Below are 19,844 nucleotides of genomic sequence, written 5' to 3'. Positions count from 1 at the left end.
CACTGAAATACTGAAGTACCCTGTAAGCGGATTGGAAATGTGCTTTAAGGGTTATGAGAGACTGGCACGTGTCAGATGCCAGTGTCCATGGCATTGGGGTGGGGGTGCATGCGACGTGTGTCTGAAATGTTGGAGTGTAGTCTCCAACATGGAGATCCTTTGGAGCACACCCCAGATTTATGTAGGAGAAAGCTGAGGCGATTGTACAGGCGTTATTGGGGATCTGTTAGGAATCACTGGAGTCAGAGAGGGTCTCAGAGGACTGGAAAATGGCTAATGTAACACCCCTGTTTAAGAAGGGAGGATGGCAGAAGACAGGAAACTATAGGCTGGTCAGCCTGACCTTAGTCATTGGTGAGATTATAAATTTCATTATGAAGGATGAGATTATGAAGTACTTGGAAGTGTATGGTAAAATAGGACTGAGTCAGCTTGGCTTTATCAAGGGGAGATCATGCCTGACAAATCTGTGTAATTCTTTGAGGAGGTAACAAGCAAGTTAGACAAAGTGAACGTGATCTATTTCGATTTCCAGAAGGCCTTTGACAAAGTGCATTACAGGAGGCTGCTAAAGAAGATAAGAGGAGGCGATGGCCTAGTGGTATTATCACTGGACTGTTAATCCAGATAACATCCTGGTATCCTGGTTTGAATCCCGCTATGGCAGATGGTGGAATTTGAATTCAATAAAATATCTGGAATTAAGAATCTAATGATGACCATGAATCTATTGTCGATTGTTGGAAAAACCCATCTGGTTCATTAATGTCCTTTAGAGAAGGAAACTGCCATCCTTACCTGGTTTGGCCTACACGTGACTCCAGACTCACAGCAATGTGGTTGAATCTTAACTGCCCTCTGGGCAATTAGGAATGAGCAATAAATGCTGCCTGGCCAGCGACACGCTTACCTCGTGAATGAATAAAGGAAGAGCCCATGGTGTTAGGGGCAAGGTTCTGGCATGTGTAGAGATTGGCTGACTGGCAGAGGGTAGAGATAAGGGAGTCTTTTCCAAGATGGCAGCCGGTGACTTGTGGAGCCCCTCAGGGGTCAATGTTGGGACAACAACTATTGATATTATACATTAATTATTGGGATGAAGGAACTTAGGGCATTGTTGCTAGGTTTGCACATGACCCAAAGGTAGGTGGAGGGGCAGGTAGTGTTGAGGAAGCAGAGAGGCTGCAGATGGCTTTGGACAGGCTGGGAGAGCGGGAAAAGAAGTGGCAGATGGAATACAGTGTGGTAAAGTGCAAGGTTATGCACTTTGGTAGGAAGAGTAGAGGCATAGACTATTTTCTAAATGGACAAAGGCTTTGGAAATCTGAAGCACGAAGGGACTTGGGAGTGCTAGTTCAGTATTCTGTTAAGGTTAACATGCATTTTCGGGTGGAGTTAGGAAGGCACATGCAATGTTAGCATTCATTTCAAAAGGGCTGGAATACTAGAACAGAGGTGTGCTGCAGAGGATGTATAAGGCTGTGGTCAGACTGCTTTTGGATTATTGTGAGTAGTTTTTTGGGCTTGGTGTCGAAGGAAGGATGTGCTGGCTTTTGAGGTGGTCCAGAGGAGGTTTACAAGAATGATCCCGGGGATGAAAGGCTTGTCATTAGAGGAGCAGTTGAGGATTCTGGGTCTGTACTCGATGGAGTTTAGAAGGAAGATGGGGAATCTCATTGAAACTTACAGAATTCTGAGAGGCCTGGATAGAGTGGATGTAATCAAATGTGAGGTTATACGTTTTGAACCAAAAATGGGAAGATCAGGATACTTTCCAGATGCTATGAATATTGTGAATGCCCAAAGAGACTTGGTGACTCATGTACGTAGATCTTTAAAATATCATGAACAGGTGCAGAAAGTAATCAAGAAAGCTGTTGAAATGTTAGCTTCTATATCTCGAGGACTGGAGTATAGGGACGCAAAATTTGTTGCAGTTATACAGCCCACTTGGAATACTATGAGCGGAGCTGGCCACCACACCGTTAGAAGGATATATTGGCCTGGGAGGGAGTACAACATAAGTTTACGAGAATCCTACCTGGATTTCCGGGATTAAGTTTTGAGAAGAGATTATACAAATCAGGCATTCTTTTCGAGAATTTAGAAGGTTAAGGGGCGATCTGATCAAAATCTTCAAGATATTCACAGGGGAAGACAGGGTCGATTAAAGTATTTCCACTGGTTGGGGATTCTAAAATTAGGGGTTTAGAGAATTAGGGCCAGACTGTTTGTTAGGTTCCTAAGAAATAAGGAGCAAATCGGCAATCTTTTCAAATATCTGGCTTTATTTCTTCTTACATGTTGACTACTTGGTTGCAAGTTGAGACTTCTGCAGCAACAGCTTTAATCGTGCTTTTTATACATTTCTACTTGATCCTCGCCATGCCATACTCGCCAGCTGTTTCCCATACCCTAACCACAAGATCTAGGAGACAGTCTGTTTTGTCACGTATTCCCATATCTGCTTCAGAATGATTCCTTAGTTTCAACCGTACCTGCAAGTCAGCTTTTTGCAATAGCATTTATAAATTTAACCCTTGTTATAACTGAAGCTTCACACACAATTTTCTATATGTTCCGCGCTGTTCAAGAGAAATGTTAGGAAGCACATCTACACACAGGTGACAAAACGTTTGGAACTCTCTATGACAAATAGCAGTGGATGCTGGATCAGTTGTTAATTTTAAATCTGAGATAGAAAAATATTTGTTAAGCAGAGGTATTAAAGGATATGAGCCAAAGGTAGCAAATATTTAGAGTTAGGCCATAGATCAGCCATGATATCATTGATAGGCAGAACAGGCTGAAATGGCTGAATGCCCAACTCCTGTTCCTGTGTTCTCAGATGGGGCATCCCAATCTAAATTTGCTTTTACAGTATGGGAGAATTAGTATACATGGCGGATGAGGGTCCCCCAAGGGGTCTACAATAGCCCCATATCTTTCATCGGTATATGGCTCAAGCAGGAGAGGGTGTGTAATAACTTGGAGTGTTATTGTACATGGATGACCTCCTCTTTGTATCTGTTAGTATATGCCATTACACACTAGAGATGATACAATTGCTAGGAACCATAAGGGTAGCTGTTAAGGTTAACCCAACTTCAGGTAAAGTAGGGCAAGAGAAGGTTATGTATCTAGGGTACACTATATTTAGGGGTGAGAAGGTTTTCCCACTGGAACAGAGGCAAGCATTCTTATTCTGGCGATGTTCTGGGTCTTTTTAGTTACTACAGAAACTGTATTAATTTATTAAGCTGGTGTAAATATGATGGGCTGAATGGCCTTTTTCTGTTCTGTAACTTTTCAGAGTTTCTATAGATGCTGAATGGTCTACTTCCATTTCAATGTGGAATGCTTGTGCAACAGTAACTGAGCTCCTGCTGGGTTCAGATGTTGTATCAGAGTTACTGCTCTTTAATTAAATTATCTATCAAAAATGTATTACACATTACACAGTACATGTCTACTTTTGGTCATAAATGCCTTTGTCCGCATGTATAATTGAACCTTGTTAAACTGTATTCATAGCTTCTTCTGCATCTCCTTTAAAGCAAAACAAAAAAAAAACTGGAATACTTTACCAAGATTATATTTTAAAACAAACATTTTATAAGGTGTGGGTGTTCCTGGACGGACCAGCATTTGTTACCCATCTCTAATTATCCAATGGGCAGTTAAGGGTCAATGACATGTAGGCCAGACTGGGGAGGAGTGGGAGATTTCATTCCCTAAAGGCCGTTAGTGAACCACAGTTGAAATTGGCCGCCATTTTGGACTAACTTTTAATCCCAGAATTTTTTTTTTGAATTTAAATTTCACCATCTGCCACGATGAGATTCAAACCCCTGTCCCCAGAACTTTAACCTGAGGATCTGGATTGCTAGTCCAATGACATTATCACTATGCTGCCGCCTTGGCAGTAATTGTAATTATTTTTAAAAACAGACGATAATTATTGCTTCAAGGATTTTCTTAACCTTTCTAAAACCAAAAATTTTGTTTTCTCCATTTAGGTTTCTGCAAGATGTAGAATACGACCATCTACAGACCAACACCTTATGTAAAACTGAGAAAGGTACGTTTGTTAAGACACTTAACCCTTCTGTGCCTATCTGATGTTCAACATCTCTCCATTACCCACCTCTCTCCTGATGCTATTAACATGACTGTCGCACATAAAAGGAGAGAAAATAGGAGCGGGTGTAGGCCATTCAGCCCATTGAGCATACTGTGCCATTCAGACATGATAAGGGCTGATCCTGTACCACTACACCATACTCCTGCTCTCTTCCCATATTCATTGACATTAGTCACCTCTTGAAATCTGTCTTTCTTTCTTTGATGCACCTGCATGCTCGCTTTCAGTGACTGGTGTATGAGGACACCCAGGTCCCCTTCATACATCAACATTTCTTAATCTACCACTGTTTAAAAAATATTTTGCCATTCTGTTTTTAAATAATTGTTTGGTTGTACAGAAATTAAAATTTGCTAAAAGGAGATAAGAACTTGAACATTTTTGTCTGATACTTACCGGAAATACAACGCAATAAACAGATTTAAACAAAATGGTGTCCCTTTCTTCAAATCTATTCATTGTGTCCTCATTCTGATGAGTGCAAGATGGAGTCGTACAGCACGGAAACAGACCCTTCGGCCTAACTCATACCTGCCAACTAGGTTTCCTAAACTAAACTAATCCCATTTGCCTGCGTTTGGCCCATATCCTTCTCAACCTTTCCTATCCATGTACCCGTCCAAATGTTTTTTAAATGAAAAGCTTCAGCTTCTCGACTCGCTTTAGATCACAACACTGATGTACACCTCACGCATAAGTGTCACAACTTAACTAGGAAGGTGACATCAATAGTCTTGGCTCCCCTGTACCACAAGCTCTCTCACAATGTGTAAATGTATGAAATCCCAAGATGTCTAATTTGCTTGACTGACTGCTGCTCAGAACAGAAGCAATTCATACTGGGCTGCTTCCATAATAGCAAAGCAAAATTCTGTTTTTTGAAACATGCATAACTTTAATGAGTGTGGTGAAGTGAAAGGGTTTCTAGTTTATGCAACTTAAACTGTACCCCTTCAAACCTCCAAATCCACACACAGTCAATACATTCAGGACTGACGAGAGACAAACATTAATTGATTTGTTTATTTATTGCCATGTGTATTTATTACAAATACAGTGAAAAGTGTTGTTTAGTGTGACCACTCTCTGGTGCCATCTTAAAACACAGAAAATAAACCAAAACACCGAATATAAGGCGAGAAAAATAATACAATAAAGTTCATCTTGTAGTCTTATCTCAGTAAAGTTAGGTAATCTTTGGAATAGCTTCCGCTTCTAGCTCAGCACCTTCACCCCGATCCTTGAGTCCAAACTGCCAACGCTGCTGTAATCGCGCTTTGCCATGCTCCTACCGCAACGACAAAGAGGTGCCACTGTCTGGCACTGTCTCACCTCCACCAACGCCACCTTGTCTATGTGTTCACGCTGGGCCGACTTCTCCAATGCAGCTGGCATCGGTTTTGCGCTGGAACTAGACTCGCGCCCCCCAACCTCCGCCATCAGGCTCTCGGGCCTAGCTGTGGACCTGGAGCCTCAGCTCGGCCTGCAAGCCTGGGACCTGCTGCTCACTCACTGGGAGACCTGGGACCTCGGAAACGGTTCAGTGCATCTACAATTGATGGAAAAGGAATATAGTCGGGATAAGCAAAATCCCAAAATCAAAAGTCCAGACCACAAGGTGGAAATTTATTTTTCTCACAGCCCTTCTGATTTTTGCAATGATAATATGCTGTTGTCTATGATTTCTTTATTTCAGTGGCTGGTCAGGTAAAGTTAGGTCTTTATATGAATTCTTTCCTATATGCTTTTTTGGTTTTTCTTTCCTTTTTTCTCACTTAGAGAGGCAGGGAGAGATGGATTCTTTCTGACAGCAGGCTCTGTTTATTTTTTTCTCCCTCTCATGCTCTTGGCACTCATAGCTTTTTAACACTCTGCAGTTCAACTAATCAGAGGGCAGTTGTCAGTTACAATGTCATTAACTCAAAGTATTTTTGGTGCTAGTCAGTCTCAAATTCTTCCTATTACTGCTTTAAAAAATTTCAACACTGAAAAACATTTCAACATCCCATCCATACGCAACATTTGATTTTCAAGTTGTAAAATGTTCGTGGAATTCCAGTTATAGCAGTCAAGCTTCTGTTTCAGGTTATAGCCCCAAAAAATGAAAAAATATGTGGTCCCTTACACAAGTCACTGAGAACTGAACAAAAGTGTTGGAATCCTAGCTGATTAATTTTTGTTTGTCCTGCAACAAGGTATATACACGTAGTTCTCCTGTAACGCAATAGTTGTGTTCTTTTGTGACCTCGCGCTATACAAAATTGCACTGTAGGGAAATTGCTATACCTGTACAGCAGAAAGTTCACATTATCCAAACAGCATCCACCATTCATCAATTGTGTTGCAGCCAATTTGCGTTAACGAAATGCACGTTATAGCAGAGCTACCTGTACTCCTGAACAACGTCCATCCCTCAACCAGCACCACAGTAACAGATTATCTGTTCATGGCTTCTTCACTGTTTGAGGCCATATCATTGTGCATTTCCTACATTTCAACAATATACATCATTAGCTGCAGAACACTTTGGAACTTCACCTGTGGAGATTAAGAACATAAGAACATAAGAACTAGGAGCAGGAGTAGGCCGTCTGGCCCTTCGAGCCTGCTCCGCCATTCAATAAGATCATGGCTGATCCTTTCGTGGACTCAGATCCACTTACCCGCGTTCTCACCGTAACCCTTAATTCCTATAAGAACATAAGAACTAGGAATTTAAAGTACAGACCTATCTACAAACTTATGGCTTTTTTTCTTGTTTTCCAGACATTTCACTGCCAATGACGATGGTACCAATGGTGAATGGGACCACTATTTTCCTTCAGTGTGAACCCAGTTCTGCCTGGTCAACTTGTCACTGGACAACGCCCAATGGAAATTTGAGTAACAATGATAAAGCCAAGGGAATTGCTGTGAAAGCTGCACTGAGCAGCATAGGTAATTACAGGTGCATGTGCATTGAGGACAAAGTTCAGGCTCTTAAAGCTTTCTACAGTCTGGAGTTTGGATCTTCAATTGACCCAAGGAAGGAAACTCATTCTTATAATTATTTGCTGATGTTTTTCTTCTTGATCCTTGGCTTTGTTATTGGTGCCTTTGCTTGCAAGTTTGTCAGTTGGTATTGCAGCAAGAAAAAGGCACCTGGGAGCAGCCATAAGGAGGGTTGTACAGATGCAGCAGGAGGAACTACGGTCCACAGTTTGGACACCACTGATGAAATCCGACCCTTGACCATCAGCCAGAAAAGGGAATCAGATCTAAATGGGACCAGTGAAAAAGACGAGGACCATGTAAATATAGATAAGGAAGTGAATGGAGTGAACGTGGGCCCTTTGAGAAACCACACCATTTCTATCATATCATGCCAGGATGAAACTTCAATTTAATTACTGGCTGACAGATTAACTGCCACCCTTTAAGAATATGGCCCACAAAAGCAGTCAAGTACCTGCTTTACAAAAACAATGTGTTGCTTTTAATTCTGTCCACATGTATTTCTTCTAAGTAAGAAAGCAAAAAATTTGGGAGTGCGATGCCCACTCAACATCACAGTTTTCACAGCACCTTCATCATACATGCCTGGTACAGGGCCTCTGCCTTGGGTATGTTGGAGAAGGTGCATTTTCTTTTTTATGTGACCATTTTACCCTCTGAAGATTACCCCAGTTGCCAGTTTTAGTTTAAACCAAAACGTTTAAAGAATTGGCATTGTTTAAACCTGTGAATATGTGTTTTTTTTAAGAGAGTGTCAAAGATGGAATTTAGTTGAGTGCTCAGGTCTCTGGGATGGACTCTTGTTCTGTAGCGAGCTCATTGATCTCAATCAATGGGGCACTGAGTATTGCGAGGAGAATAAACAGCCACCCAGCATTTCTGCTCTTGTTCACCATTCCATGACCACTTCGTGGCTATAGAGGACATATGCACATACGGCAAGAGGTCAAGACTAGTTCTGATAGCCCTGTTCATGGTCAAATTACTTGCAGAGCTGTGAAGAAAGATTGGGACAGTGCATTTAACTGGATAGCTCTTACGAAGATTCAGCCCACACACAATAGGTTGAATGTCCTCCTCCTGTAATGTGTCCTCCTATGACTTTTTAGGAGTATATGCGAAACAGTGGCCATTGGTCTGAGATATTATTGTCACCCTGCACTTAAGGATTCACACTGAAAAGGGACTCAGCATCTTTGAGAAAGAAGAATTAAAAGAAGTAAAGACAAAAATGACAACTAATACTCACATCTAAGACCACTGATCTCATGGGTTTGTCAAGAATTTATTTCAAATGTATGAAACGTTGGCTGTGGAGATGCATGCTTACCACTGGGACAGTTCAATCCGAAGTGAACTTGATTAACTTGGAATAAGGGTGTTGCTGTGTGTAGTACACCAGTAATGCCAGCATGCAGTCAGTATATCTGCTGTGTGACTACTGAGAGGAAGAATGCAGTCGAAGACATTGTAACACCTGGCACTGCATTCCTTTCATTGCCATTGGAATCAAAGGATTCACACAATTTAAAATGTTCCCGAGCAGAAGGGAACAAACCGAGCACAACCACCACTGTCCTCACTTGGCCTTCCACGCTGTTTCAATGTTGTTCTTGCTGTTATAAGTGGATGGGCCTTGTAGACTGACTACTCAACTGTTGTAAACATTAGTCGTTCTTTGTTTTAGCCCTGCTTTACTCTGCTAGTACTTTATTTTTAGTGATTGGTTTATTATCATTATCAGTTTGACTGATGCTCTTCCAGTGTACTTTTGGTTGCAGTGGAAATTGGGGGAGGTGAAATATGAGTTAATGTGTAGCATTGTGTCTAATTTTTGTCCATTGCATCAGGTTTAACCTGGGAGAACAGTAACTTTGGGAACATCACTGCTATCTTTAAACTTATTCAGTATGTAGACTCTGTCTGGGAGTGATGGACTCGCACTTTAAGCCAATAAATAACTTTTATGTGCGATGTTCCTAACTCACCATCTCACTCTACCAACTGTTGTAACCACTATTACTTGAGATAATATTAACAGTGTACAATAAGCGATATTGAAATAACTGTTCATTGTACTTCTGACCTGACATACCCTTCCATTGGCTTTAAATGGTAGAAAAATCAGGCTGGATATATATTGCCTGACAAATCCACGTCTCCAGTTTTACAATGTCTCCCAAAGTTAAAATTAGGCCTTTGCCTTTTGAAACCATTTGAAATGACATGGTGTAAAACTTGACTTCTAGGTGTTCCTTTCACAGTTAAACTGGGCTTGTTACGAAGGCTGCATGGCTCCACAGACACTCCAGATGTGTGGGGATTGGTATAAAATTGCAGCAGGGTCACAATTCTATATGCTTTAAGTGCAGTTCTGGTGACATTACTGGAGTCCATCCCTTATCTCTATCAGTATTCAGTAACAAGCCTAAACCTTTGCAGTATTGTTATGAACTTTGATTTATCATTTTATTTAATATGGATTGAGGGAGTTTGAAAATTGATGGGAGGGTTGGGGGAGGGATGGTAGGGATTTCTGATGGCTAAGAGGATAGATTTATTTTCATGGTTGGATCTGAACCACGAGAAGGATACAAGGTCAGTTATGTGTCAATTCAGTGTCAGTTAAGACAGGAGAATGGACTATAATGTGTCCCTGAGATAATCGGAGAAAAATATGAAGCGGTTCTGTCCACACCCTGATGTGTCAGATATTTGGGTGCACACGTGGAGTCAAGATTTGTGAACAATGATGCATTCAGTGGAGAATGAACAACCGACACACTCTCTGTATAGTCTCCGGTGTGACAATTGGGCACATGAACAAATGATTGGAAGGGTTTGCCTTTTCAGTCTGTAGCTCAGTGGAAGTTGGTGCCTTCTGAAGAACGGGGGGAGTAATGTTGGGGGGGGTGCGGTTTTCGGGGGAGTGGGGCTTTATGCTTGGGACAATTAATGAATTCTGAGCTTTTGACTGTCTTTTTATACATAATCAATCTATTCATTGCACCTTTGTTGTACCTTTGTTTCAGAAATTATTACATTATTACATGCTGTGATGTCTCATTATTTCATGCTGTGATACAAAAGGTGACCATGCACATTTTCAGTTTAGTGCAGTAGCAGGTGATCTAGATAACTGGCAGTAAAATGTTTTAACCAGTTGTGTAGAGAAATTCTCAGACTTCAGTTACCAAAATGATGTTTTTTTAAAATAAATGACTATTTTGTGGTATTTCAAACATGTTGGATGCTATTTAGCTCTTTGGAAATGTGAAGTGTTTTAACACAGCTGAACACTTTTTTATATAGAAGTGGTTTTATTTCTTAATCTTGGATTTTTACCATCATGTCCAGACTTGATTGATCACAGAGCTGAATTTTACCACTCCTTTGAGAGAGGCTAGAAGGCTGCCTGGCAAATTGGCACAGAGGAAGTTGCTGGTTTCATGCCCATTTATCTTCCTCCAGCCATGCCACATTGACAGCAAGAGAGATGTGGCCCACCCACCGAGAGCCTGGTTGAATCAATTAGGTAAACCTTAGGCTTAGGTAAACCTTGGATGCGTTCGTACTGGCCCAAGCCCAGGACACTCATGGAGGAGCTGTAAGTGCTAATGGCTCCGTCCATGTCACAAGGTGCTACTTTTATGACCTCCTCCTGCTCAGGTGGATGTCAAAGATCTACGGTACTATTTTGAAGAAGAGTTAGGGAGTCATCACCTGTGTCCTGATCAGTATTTATCCTTCAATCTGTCACAAAAACAATCTGGTGATTATCACATTGCTGTTTGTAGGAGTTTGGTGTATGTTTACTCACAGTTCCTACATAACAATAGTAACAACACTTCAAAAATACTTCATTGGTTTAAAATGCCTTGAGACTTCAGTTGGAGTATTGTGTATAGTTCTGCGTGCCACACTATAGGAAGCGATTGGAGAGAGTGCAGAGATTTACAAAACTGGTTCCAGGAAAAAGAAAATTCAGCTTTGAGGACACACTGGAGAAGTTGCAACTGTTCTCAATGGAGTGAAGAGGGCTAAAACAGGATTTCATAGAAACTTCCAAAATCATAAGATCTAGATAGATAGGAAGAAACTATTCCTGCTCATTAAAAAAAAAAGACTGAGAATGAGAGGGCGCAGAAATAAAATGATTTGCAAAAGTAGCAAATGTGACATTTAAAGAAGATTTTTCTCACAAGTGGTTCAGGTCTGGAATACACAACCTCGAACAGCGGTGAAGGCAGGTTCAGTTGAGGCACACGAGGGCATTGTGTGATTATTTGAATAGAAACAACAGCAAGGATATGGGGAAAAGGCAGGACTGTGGCAGGAAGTCATAATGCTCATTTGGAGAACTGGTGCAGGCACAGGCTGAATGGCCTTTTCCTGCACAATAACATTTCTGTGAGACGTCCACTATTTGAGAAAATGATGGTCTTCTGCATGCAGTAATGGAGAACCCTGAAATAATTCGGTTTATAATAGATATTACAATGCAAGAACGTTACGATCTCTCTAGGTGGATGAATTAGATCTTTACAGATGATGATCTTGGATTTGTCTAACTTCATCCCTTGAAGCCACTATAACAGTATACATTTTATTTTTGAGTGCAATAGTGCTATGGTGGTGATGGCAACACTGGATGAGTAATGTACCAGTGGTATATACCCCAGCAGGAGAACATGGGTAACTGTGCACAATGATTTTTGTGATTTATGACCTGGGACCAGTTCTTCATACCGATGATGTAGCCTAGCAAGCTCCTTAGTCATGGTGCAGTTTGCTTCATTATAACTTCAAACCCATAGCAACGCAGCTGGCCCTCAAAAAATTTCAAGAAAATACTCCTACTCAAGACAGTACTATACATCAGTTTAATATTCATTGATGGAGACAAAAATTAAGTTGCAGAATTTTGAAAAGGAAAAAATATTGGAAAATGTCTAATTAGGACTAACAACTTCCTTGGATCAAGGAGGGTTTCTCATATTTACACTGGAAAGGCAGCTGATTAAAGGAGTACAATTTTCCTATTTCAAGCTTTTTTTTCTGGCACTTTCTATGTTCTCCTACTCAGCCTCTTCCAGCTTGTCTAACTACCCATCTTCTAGCTCATCACTGTCGAAATCCTCATCATCTTGTTCTTCAAGTGTCGGCTCTTCCTTAGTTTCTGATGACTCCTTGGTCTCTGATGACTCCTCAGTTTCAGACACCACCTTGACTAATGGCTGCTGCTTAGTTTCTGGTTCCCCCTTGACCTTTGGCTGCTCCTTGGTTTCTGATTCCACCTCTACCTTTGGCTGCTTTATGGTCTCTGACTGCTCCTTGACCTTTGGCTCCACATACTCACTGAGTTGCTTCCTATACCGCAGTGTCCTCAACTTGGTGCAGTAGTCTCTCTCCTGGAGCAGCTGCTTGTGCTGGGCCTCCAGCTCCTCCTGCTGCTCGTGGAGAACTCGGGAGCGTCTGATCAAACACACCAGCACCTCCCTCAGCTGCTGGTTCTCCACCTTGATAGATTCAATATGCTCAATCAGACAGCAGACGGCCTCCTGTGGAAGACACAGGGCACGATTTGAAATTCATATTAACTTTGAGATATAATTCAAGTTGCTCCCTCCTCCTCTTAATTGTCATCCTTTGTGCCACCTAATTGGATCTTGTCATTTACAGCATGCACAGCCCCATTCTTGTTAAGCTTACCCATGTCCTGCACTATGGACTTTGACTGTACATCTGAGCGTTTGTCAAACTTCACTGTGGTGTGTAGAAGTAGTGTGAACAGTGAGGATTTTACTGACTCCCAGGAGCAGTCTCATTGAATCCTTGGAGTGGACAGCCAATTAGAATAACTAAAGTCCAATCAGGGGCTATTTGCAGTGCTACTGGTATTTTGCCAAAGGCTAGGCAACCTCTGCCACAAAGGGAGGCCACCAGAGAAACCCCGGTGGTCTCCCATGGCATCCTGGGGTTGATATTGCAAAATTGCAGGGGCCATGTACAGGGATCATCATGGAGGGGCTTCACCTCTGAGAACATTCTCAGCAGTATCCCTTTCCAACTGGCACTACTATAGCTTCTCACCCGCTTGCCTCGCTTAATTGAACATGAGTCCAATATATAACCAATCAGGAGCTGGTCGGAGGTTTAAAAACTGCTGAGCAGATTCCAGTGCTGGCAAGTTTTGTTTTTGTTTCATTTGTTCAATAAATTTATTGCCTATCTTTTAATTGCCCAGAGGGCAGTTACGAGTCAATCATGTCGCTGTAGATCTGAAGTCACGTGTAGGACCACGTCAGAATAGCAAATTACCTTTCCTAAAGGATATTAGGGAACCAAATGGATTTTTACAACACTCAACAGTGGTCATTATTGGCTAACTTTTTACTCCAAATTTTTTTACTAATTTGAGTATCAACATCTGCAATGTTGGGATTCAAAACCGTATTCCCAGAATGTTAACTTGGGGTTCAGGATTAATAATTCAGCGCATTAACATTACCACTGCCTCCCCCACAAGCTCAGGACTTTTTTTCAATCCCAACATCGGAATCCTGATGACTGCTGTAAAGTTCTGCCAAGACCACTCCTGTTTGACCCACAGTGGATTTTGCACACATTTTGCATTTCTCTTGGATTCATCAAATTTTCAGTCCAGCAGAAGACAAATTGGCATATTGAACCCAAACTGGTACTAGCTCTTAAGCTATGGAATCCTACTTCCCTTACTGTATGAAAATTGGCTGTGATATTTCCTGACATTGCAACACTGACAATGCTTCATTGAAGGTGGCAGGGCAAGTTGAGTAAGTGGTTAAAAAGACCTAGGAAATCCAGGGCTTATAAATCGAGTATTAACAATACAGCAAATGTGCCAGAAATACTGGAGAAATTAACTCTGAAGCAGAGACTCACCAGAATTAGTATAACTGAAACAGAGTTAACTGGTAGAGGAGGCATTTTTCCCTCCCCACCGTTATCTGCTTTCCGGAGGGACCGCTCTCTCCGTGACTCCCTTGTACACTCCATACTCCCCTCCAGCTCCACCACACCAGCACTTTTCCCTGCAACCACAGGAAGTGCTACACCTGCCCTCACACCTCCTCCCTCACCCCCATCCCAGGCCCCAAGAAGACTTTCCACATCAAGCAGATGTTCACCTGCACATCTGCCAATGTGGTATACTGCATCTGCTGTACCCGTTGTGGCCTCCTCTACATCAGGGAAACCAAGCTGAGGCTTGGGGACCGCTTTGCAGAACACCTACGCTCGGTTCGCAATAAACAACTGCACCTCCCAGTCGCGAACTATTTCAACTCCTCCTCCCATTCCTCAGACGACATGTCCATCCTGGGCCTCTTGCAGTGCCACAACGATGCCACCCGAAGGTTGCAGGAACAGCAACTCATATTCCGCTTGGGAACCCTGCAGCTCAATGGTATCAATGTGGATTTCACAAGCTTCAAAATCTCCCCTCCCCCTACCGCATCCCAAAACCAGCCCAGCTCGTCCCCACTGCCCTAACCTGTTCTTCCTCCCACCTATCCCCTCCTCCCACCTCAAGCCGCACCCCCATTTCCTACCTACTAACCTCATCCCGCCCCCTTGACCTGTCCGTCCTCCCTGGACTGACCTAGCTCCTCCCTACCTCCCCACCTACACTCACCTTTACTGGCTCCAGCCTCGCCTCTTTGACCTGTCTGTCTCCTCTCCACCTATCTTCTCCTCTATCCATCTTCTATCTGCCTCCCCCTCTCTCCCTATTTGTTTCAGAACCCCCTTCCCCTCCCCCAATTCTGATGAAGGGTCTAGGCCCGAAACGTCAGCCTTCCTGCTCGGCCTGCTGTGTTCATCCAGCTCCACACCTTGTTATCTCAGAGTTAACTGGTCCCTTATTTGGTGTGTTAGTGACAGGACACACAGAGTCCAAGCTCCATCCCTGGACTGCAGTTTAATCAGCTCATTGCAGTCAAGAATGAGAACCTCCCACTGCAACTCTGAGTGGGTGACGTACAGGCAAGGGACTGAACAATCAGATACTGCTAGAGGGTTGTACCCACTGAGAGATCACTCGATTGTGATGCCCTTTGACAGTCTGACAAAACTGAATGGACCCACAGCTGAAAGATGGGGCAAGAATTAGGGAAAAGGGACTGCCTCAGTTGACTCATATCTGAGAGGAAAAAAGTGACAAGAGAATGACGGGAACACACTGTTTTTAAGTAATGATCCCTATAAACTTACCCACACAAAATCACCCGGCTGCCTGCATCATCTCGGGGTGGTTCTGGAGTTTGAAAGACTGAGACTCTTGTTGCTCACCTTGTTTGCATCCTTCTCCAGCTGTTTCACCATCCTCCTGGCATTCTGTTTATACTCAGCCTTCTCCTTGTTGAAGTTGAGTTTGAGATCATGCACACACTGAGAATGTTTAGCCCGGGCATCCATCACCAGACTGTCAAGTTCCCTGATTCTTGCCAGCTGTTGCTCCCGCAATTCCTGGTGAGGGAGGATAAAACCATTTATTCCACAATTACTTCTTTTTATTTCTCTCGGAGGCCTTTGTTTTCCTTTTTCCCCTAGCCAATCTTGTTCCCAATGCAGTCCAGTTCCACAGGCACCTCCCAGTGGCTCTATACTTAAGAGGTGGCTGTTCAGTAGCTCCATATGTCAAGACAGTAAATGGATAAAAGCAAAACACTGCAGATGCTGAAAATATGAAACAAATACAGAAACTGCTGAAGAAACTCAGTAGGTCTGACAGCATTTGTGGAAACAGAGTTAACATTTTGAGTCTTGAGCTTTGTTAGGATGTGGGAGATAGAGATGGAGGTATCAGAGAGAAAATAATGGGGAGTGGAATGTCAATTACCTTCCTACAGTGCAAGGAAGGTAACAGTCTAGTCGTATTATCACTGGACTGTTAATCCGGAGACCAAGATGACACTCTGAGTTTGAATCTTGCCACAGCAGATGGTGGAATTTGAATTCAATTAAGTATCTGGAATTAAGAATCTAGTGACGATCATGAATCCATTATCGATTGTTGGAAAAACCCATCTGGTTCACTAATGCTCTTTAGGGAAGGAAACTGCCATCCGTACCAGGTCTTGCCTACATGCGACTCCAGACCACAGCAATGTGGCTGACTCTCAACTGCCCTCTGGGCAATTAGGGATGGGCAATAAATGCTGCCTAAAAGCGATGACCTCATCCCATAAATGAATAAAGAATAAAGAAAGCAGGGCATTCCAACAAACAGTTGGTGTAGCCACGGCTGAGTGGTTAAGTCAATGGATCAGAAAACTATTGGAGTTAACCCCGCCTCACGTAGTTTCAAATCCTGCCGACTATGATCCTCACTCCTGCAGCTTTACTGAAGCAAATGCCTGCCCAGTTGATGATGAAACAAACACTAGGAAAGCAGTTCAAACACACCTGCATTTTCTCATGGCTATTCAAGGGAATTTGTAGCAATAAATAGTGCATTAATTAGTCTAGTGGCCTGTCAGGTAAGGCAGATGAACTCAGGGCATGGATGGGAACAAGGAACTGAGATATTAAAGCTATTATAGAAACATGGCTGAGGGAGGGACAGGACTGGCAGCTCAACATTCCGGGGTATAGGAACAAGTATAGGAAGGATAGAAGGGGAGGCAAGAGAGAAGGTGGAGTGGCACTTTTAAGAACATAGAACTGTACAGCACAGTACAGACCCTTTGGCCCACAATGTTGTGCCGATCTATTATCCTACTAAGATCAATCTACCCTGCATATCCTACATTTTACTATCCTCCATGTGCCTGTCCAGGAGTCGCTTAAATGTCCCGAATGTATCTGACTCCACTACCACTGCCGGGAGCGCATTCCACATGCCCACCACCCTCTGTGTGAAGACCCTACCTCTGATATCTCCCCTATACCTTCCTCCAATCACCTTAAAATTATGCCCCCTCTTAATAGTCATTTCCGCCTTGAGAAAAAGTCTCTGACTGTCCACTCTATCTATGCCTTTCATCACCTTGCACACCTCTATCAAGTCACCTCTCATCCTTCTTCGTTCCAATAAGAAAAGCCACAGCTCCCTCAACCTTTCCTCATAAGACCTGCCCTCCAGTCCAGGCAGCATCCTGGTAAATCTCCTCTGCACCCTCTCTAAAGCTTCCACATCCTTCCTATAATGAGGTGACCAGAACTGAACACAATATTCCAAGTGTGGTCTGACCAGAGTTTTATAGAGCTGCAGCATAACCTCATGGCTCTTAAACTCAATTCCCCTGCCAATGAAAGCCAACACACCATATGCCTTCTTAACAACCCTATCAACTTGGGTGGCAACTTTGAGGATCTATGGATGTGGACCCCAAGATCCCTCTGTTCCTCCACACTGCCAAGAATCCTGCCATTAACCCTGTGTTCTGCATTCAAATTCGACCTTCCAAAATGAATCACTTCACACTTTTCTGGGTTGAATTCCATCTGCCACTTCTTTGCCCTTAATCTCCCGTTGCAACCTACAACAGCTCTTCACGCTGTCCACAACTCCACGAACCTTCGTGTCATCGGCAAAAATACTAACCCACCCTTCCACTTCCTCATCCAAGTCATTTATAAAGATCACAAACAGAGGTCCTAGAACAGATCCCTGCGGAACACCACTGGTCACTGAGCTCCAGGCTGAATACTTTCCAACCACTACCACCCTCTGTCTTTTATTGGACAGCCAGTTTTGTATCCAGACAGACAAACTTCCCTGAATCCCATGCCTCCTTACTTTCTGAATGAGCCTACCATGGGGAACCTTATCAATCGCCTTGCTAAAATCCTGATATACCACATCCACTGTTCTATCTTCATCAATGTGTTTTGTCACATCCTCAAAGAATTCAATAAGGCTTGTGAGGTTGGACCTGCCCCTCACAAAACCATGCTGACTATTTCTAATCAAACTGTGCTTTTCCAAATAATCATAAATCCTATCTCTCAGAATCCTCTCCAATAATTTGCCCACCACAGAAGTAAGACTGACTGGTCTGTAATTCCCAGGATTATCCCTATTCCCTTTCTTGAACAAGGGAATGACGTTTGCCACCCTCCAATCATCTGGTACTACTCCAGTGGACAGTGAGGATGCAAAGTTCATCGCCAAAGGGGCAGCAATCTCTTCCCTCGCTTCCCATAGTAACCTTGTGTATATCCCATCTGACCCAGGGGACTTATCTATCCTCATGTTTTTCAAAATTTCTGGCACATCCTCCTTCCTAACACCAACCTGTTCAGCATATCAGCCTGTTTCGTGCTGTCCTCATAAACTACAAAGCCCTTCTCACTGGTGAATACCAAAGCAAAGTATTCATTAAGGACCTCCCCTACCTCCTCTGACTCCACGCACAAGTTCCCTCCACTATCCCTGATTGGCCCTACCCTCACTCTGGCCATCCACTTGTTCTTCACATAAGTATAGAACGCCTTGGGGTTTTCCTTAATCCTACCCACCAAGACTTTTTCATGCCCCCTTCTAGCTCTCCTAAGTCCATTCTTCAGTTACTTCCTGGATCCCTTGTAACCCTCTAGAGCCCTGTCCGATCCTTGCTCCTCAACCTTAAGTAAGCTCCTTCTTCCTTTCTGATTAGGGAAAACATCACAGCAGTACTTAAGATATTCCTGGAAGATTGTCGATATGGGTAGAACTGAGAAATAATAAGGAGATGATCACTTTGGGATTGTATCACAAGTCCCACTCGATAGTCAGCAGGACATTGAGGAGCAAATATGTAGGGAGATTGCAGATAGCTGTGAGAATGATAGGATTGTAACAGTCAGGGATTTTAACTTTCCATACTTAGACTTGGACTGTCATAGGGCTTGGATAGGGAGGAATTTGTTAAGTGTGTTCAAGAAAACCTTCTCAAACAACGTGTAGATGGCCCTACTAGAGAAGGAGCAAAACTTGACCTCCTCTTGGGAAATAAGCAGAGGAAGTGACTGCGGTGTTATTGGGGGAGCACTCTGCAACCAGTGACCGTAATTGCATTAGTTTTAAAATAGTTATGGAAAAGGATAGGTCTGGTCCATAAGTTAAAGTTCTAAACTGGGGCAAGGCCAATTTTGATGGTAGTAGACAGGAACTTTTAGAAGTTAATTGGAGGAGGCTGTTTGCAGGTAAAGGGACATCTGGGCAAGTGTCAGGCCTTCAAAAGTGAGATAATGGGAGTTCAGGGACAGCATGTTTCTGCTAGTGTGAAGGGAGCTAGCTGACAGGAGTAGGGAATACTGGATGACTAGAAATTGAGGCTCTGGTCAAGAAAAAGCAGGCATATTCAGATATAGATAGCTGGGATCAAGTGAATACCTTGAGGAATATAGGGGGTGTAGGAGTACACTTGAGAAGGAAATCAGGAGGGCAGAAAGGGGACTTTGGCACATAGGGTTAAGGAGAGTCCAGGGATCATGCAAGTATACTAAGGGCAGAAGAGTAGGGAGAGAATAGGGCCCCTTAAAAGATCAATGAGGCCATCTATGTGTGAAACCACAGGGCATGGGTGAGATCCTAAATGAATATTTCATGTCAGTATTTATTGTGAAGAAAGGCACTGAAGCTAAAGAACTTGTGGAAATAAATAGTGATGCCTTGAAAAGAGCCCACATTACAGAAGAGGAGGTGCTGGAGGTCTTAAAATACATAAGGGCAGATAAA

General features: G+C 42.9%; 2 protein-coding genes across 5 annotated transcripts in view; one reads left to right on the top strand and one right to left on the bottom strand.

Annotated features, from left to right (window-relative positions):
- sema4f (sema domain, immunoglobulin domain (Ig), transmembrane domain (TM) and short cytoplasmic domain, (semaphorin) 4F) overlaps positions 1-10,375 on the top strand; it is a 103,849-nt gene extending 93,474 nt beyond the window's left edge. Inside the window, exons 12-13 of the mRNA XM_048603712.1 lie at positions 4,020-4,081; positions 6,911-10,375. Coding sequence (XP_048459669.1) covers positions 4,020-4,081; positions 6,911-7,530 — 682 coding nt within the window. The 3' untranslated portion in view covers positions 7,531-10,375. The remainder of the gene's footprint in view (positions 1-4,019; positions 4,082-6,910) is intronic.
- A 1,627-nt stretch (positions 10,376-12,002) lies between these two features.
- The window catches only part of ccdc166 (coiled-coil domain containing 166), a 31,786-nt gene continuing 23,944 nt past the window's right edge, over positions 12,003-19,844 (bottom strand). For all 4 annotated transcript variants that reach the window (XM_020535487.2, XM_020535485.2, XM_020535486.2 and 1 more), the window contains exons 7-8: positions 15,470-15,646; positions 12,003-12,699 (exon numbers count right to left, since the gene is read on the bottom strand). In XM_020535487.2, the coding sequence (XP_020391076.1) occupies positions 12,244-12,699; positions 15,470-15,646 (633 nt within the window). In that variant the 3' untranslated portion in view covers positions 12,003-12,243. The remainder of the gene's footprint in view (positions 12,700-15,469; positions 15,647-19,844) is intronic.

The sequence above is a fragment of the Rhincodon typus genome, chromosome 1 (genome assembly GCF_021869965.1).
Source record: "Rhincodon typus isolate 14 chromosome 1, sRhiTyp1.1, whole genome shotgun sequence".
Lineage (NCBI taxonomy): Eukaryota > Metazoa > Chordata > Chondrichthyes > Orectolobiformes > Rhincodontidae > Rhincodon > Rhincodon typus.
The sequence above is the reverse complement of the archived record's forward strand: the minus strand, read 5'-3'. Positions and strand labels throughout refer to the sequence as shown.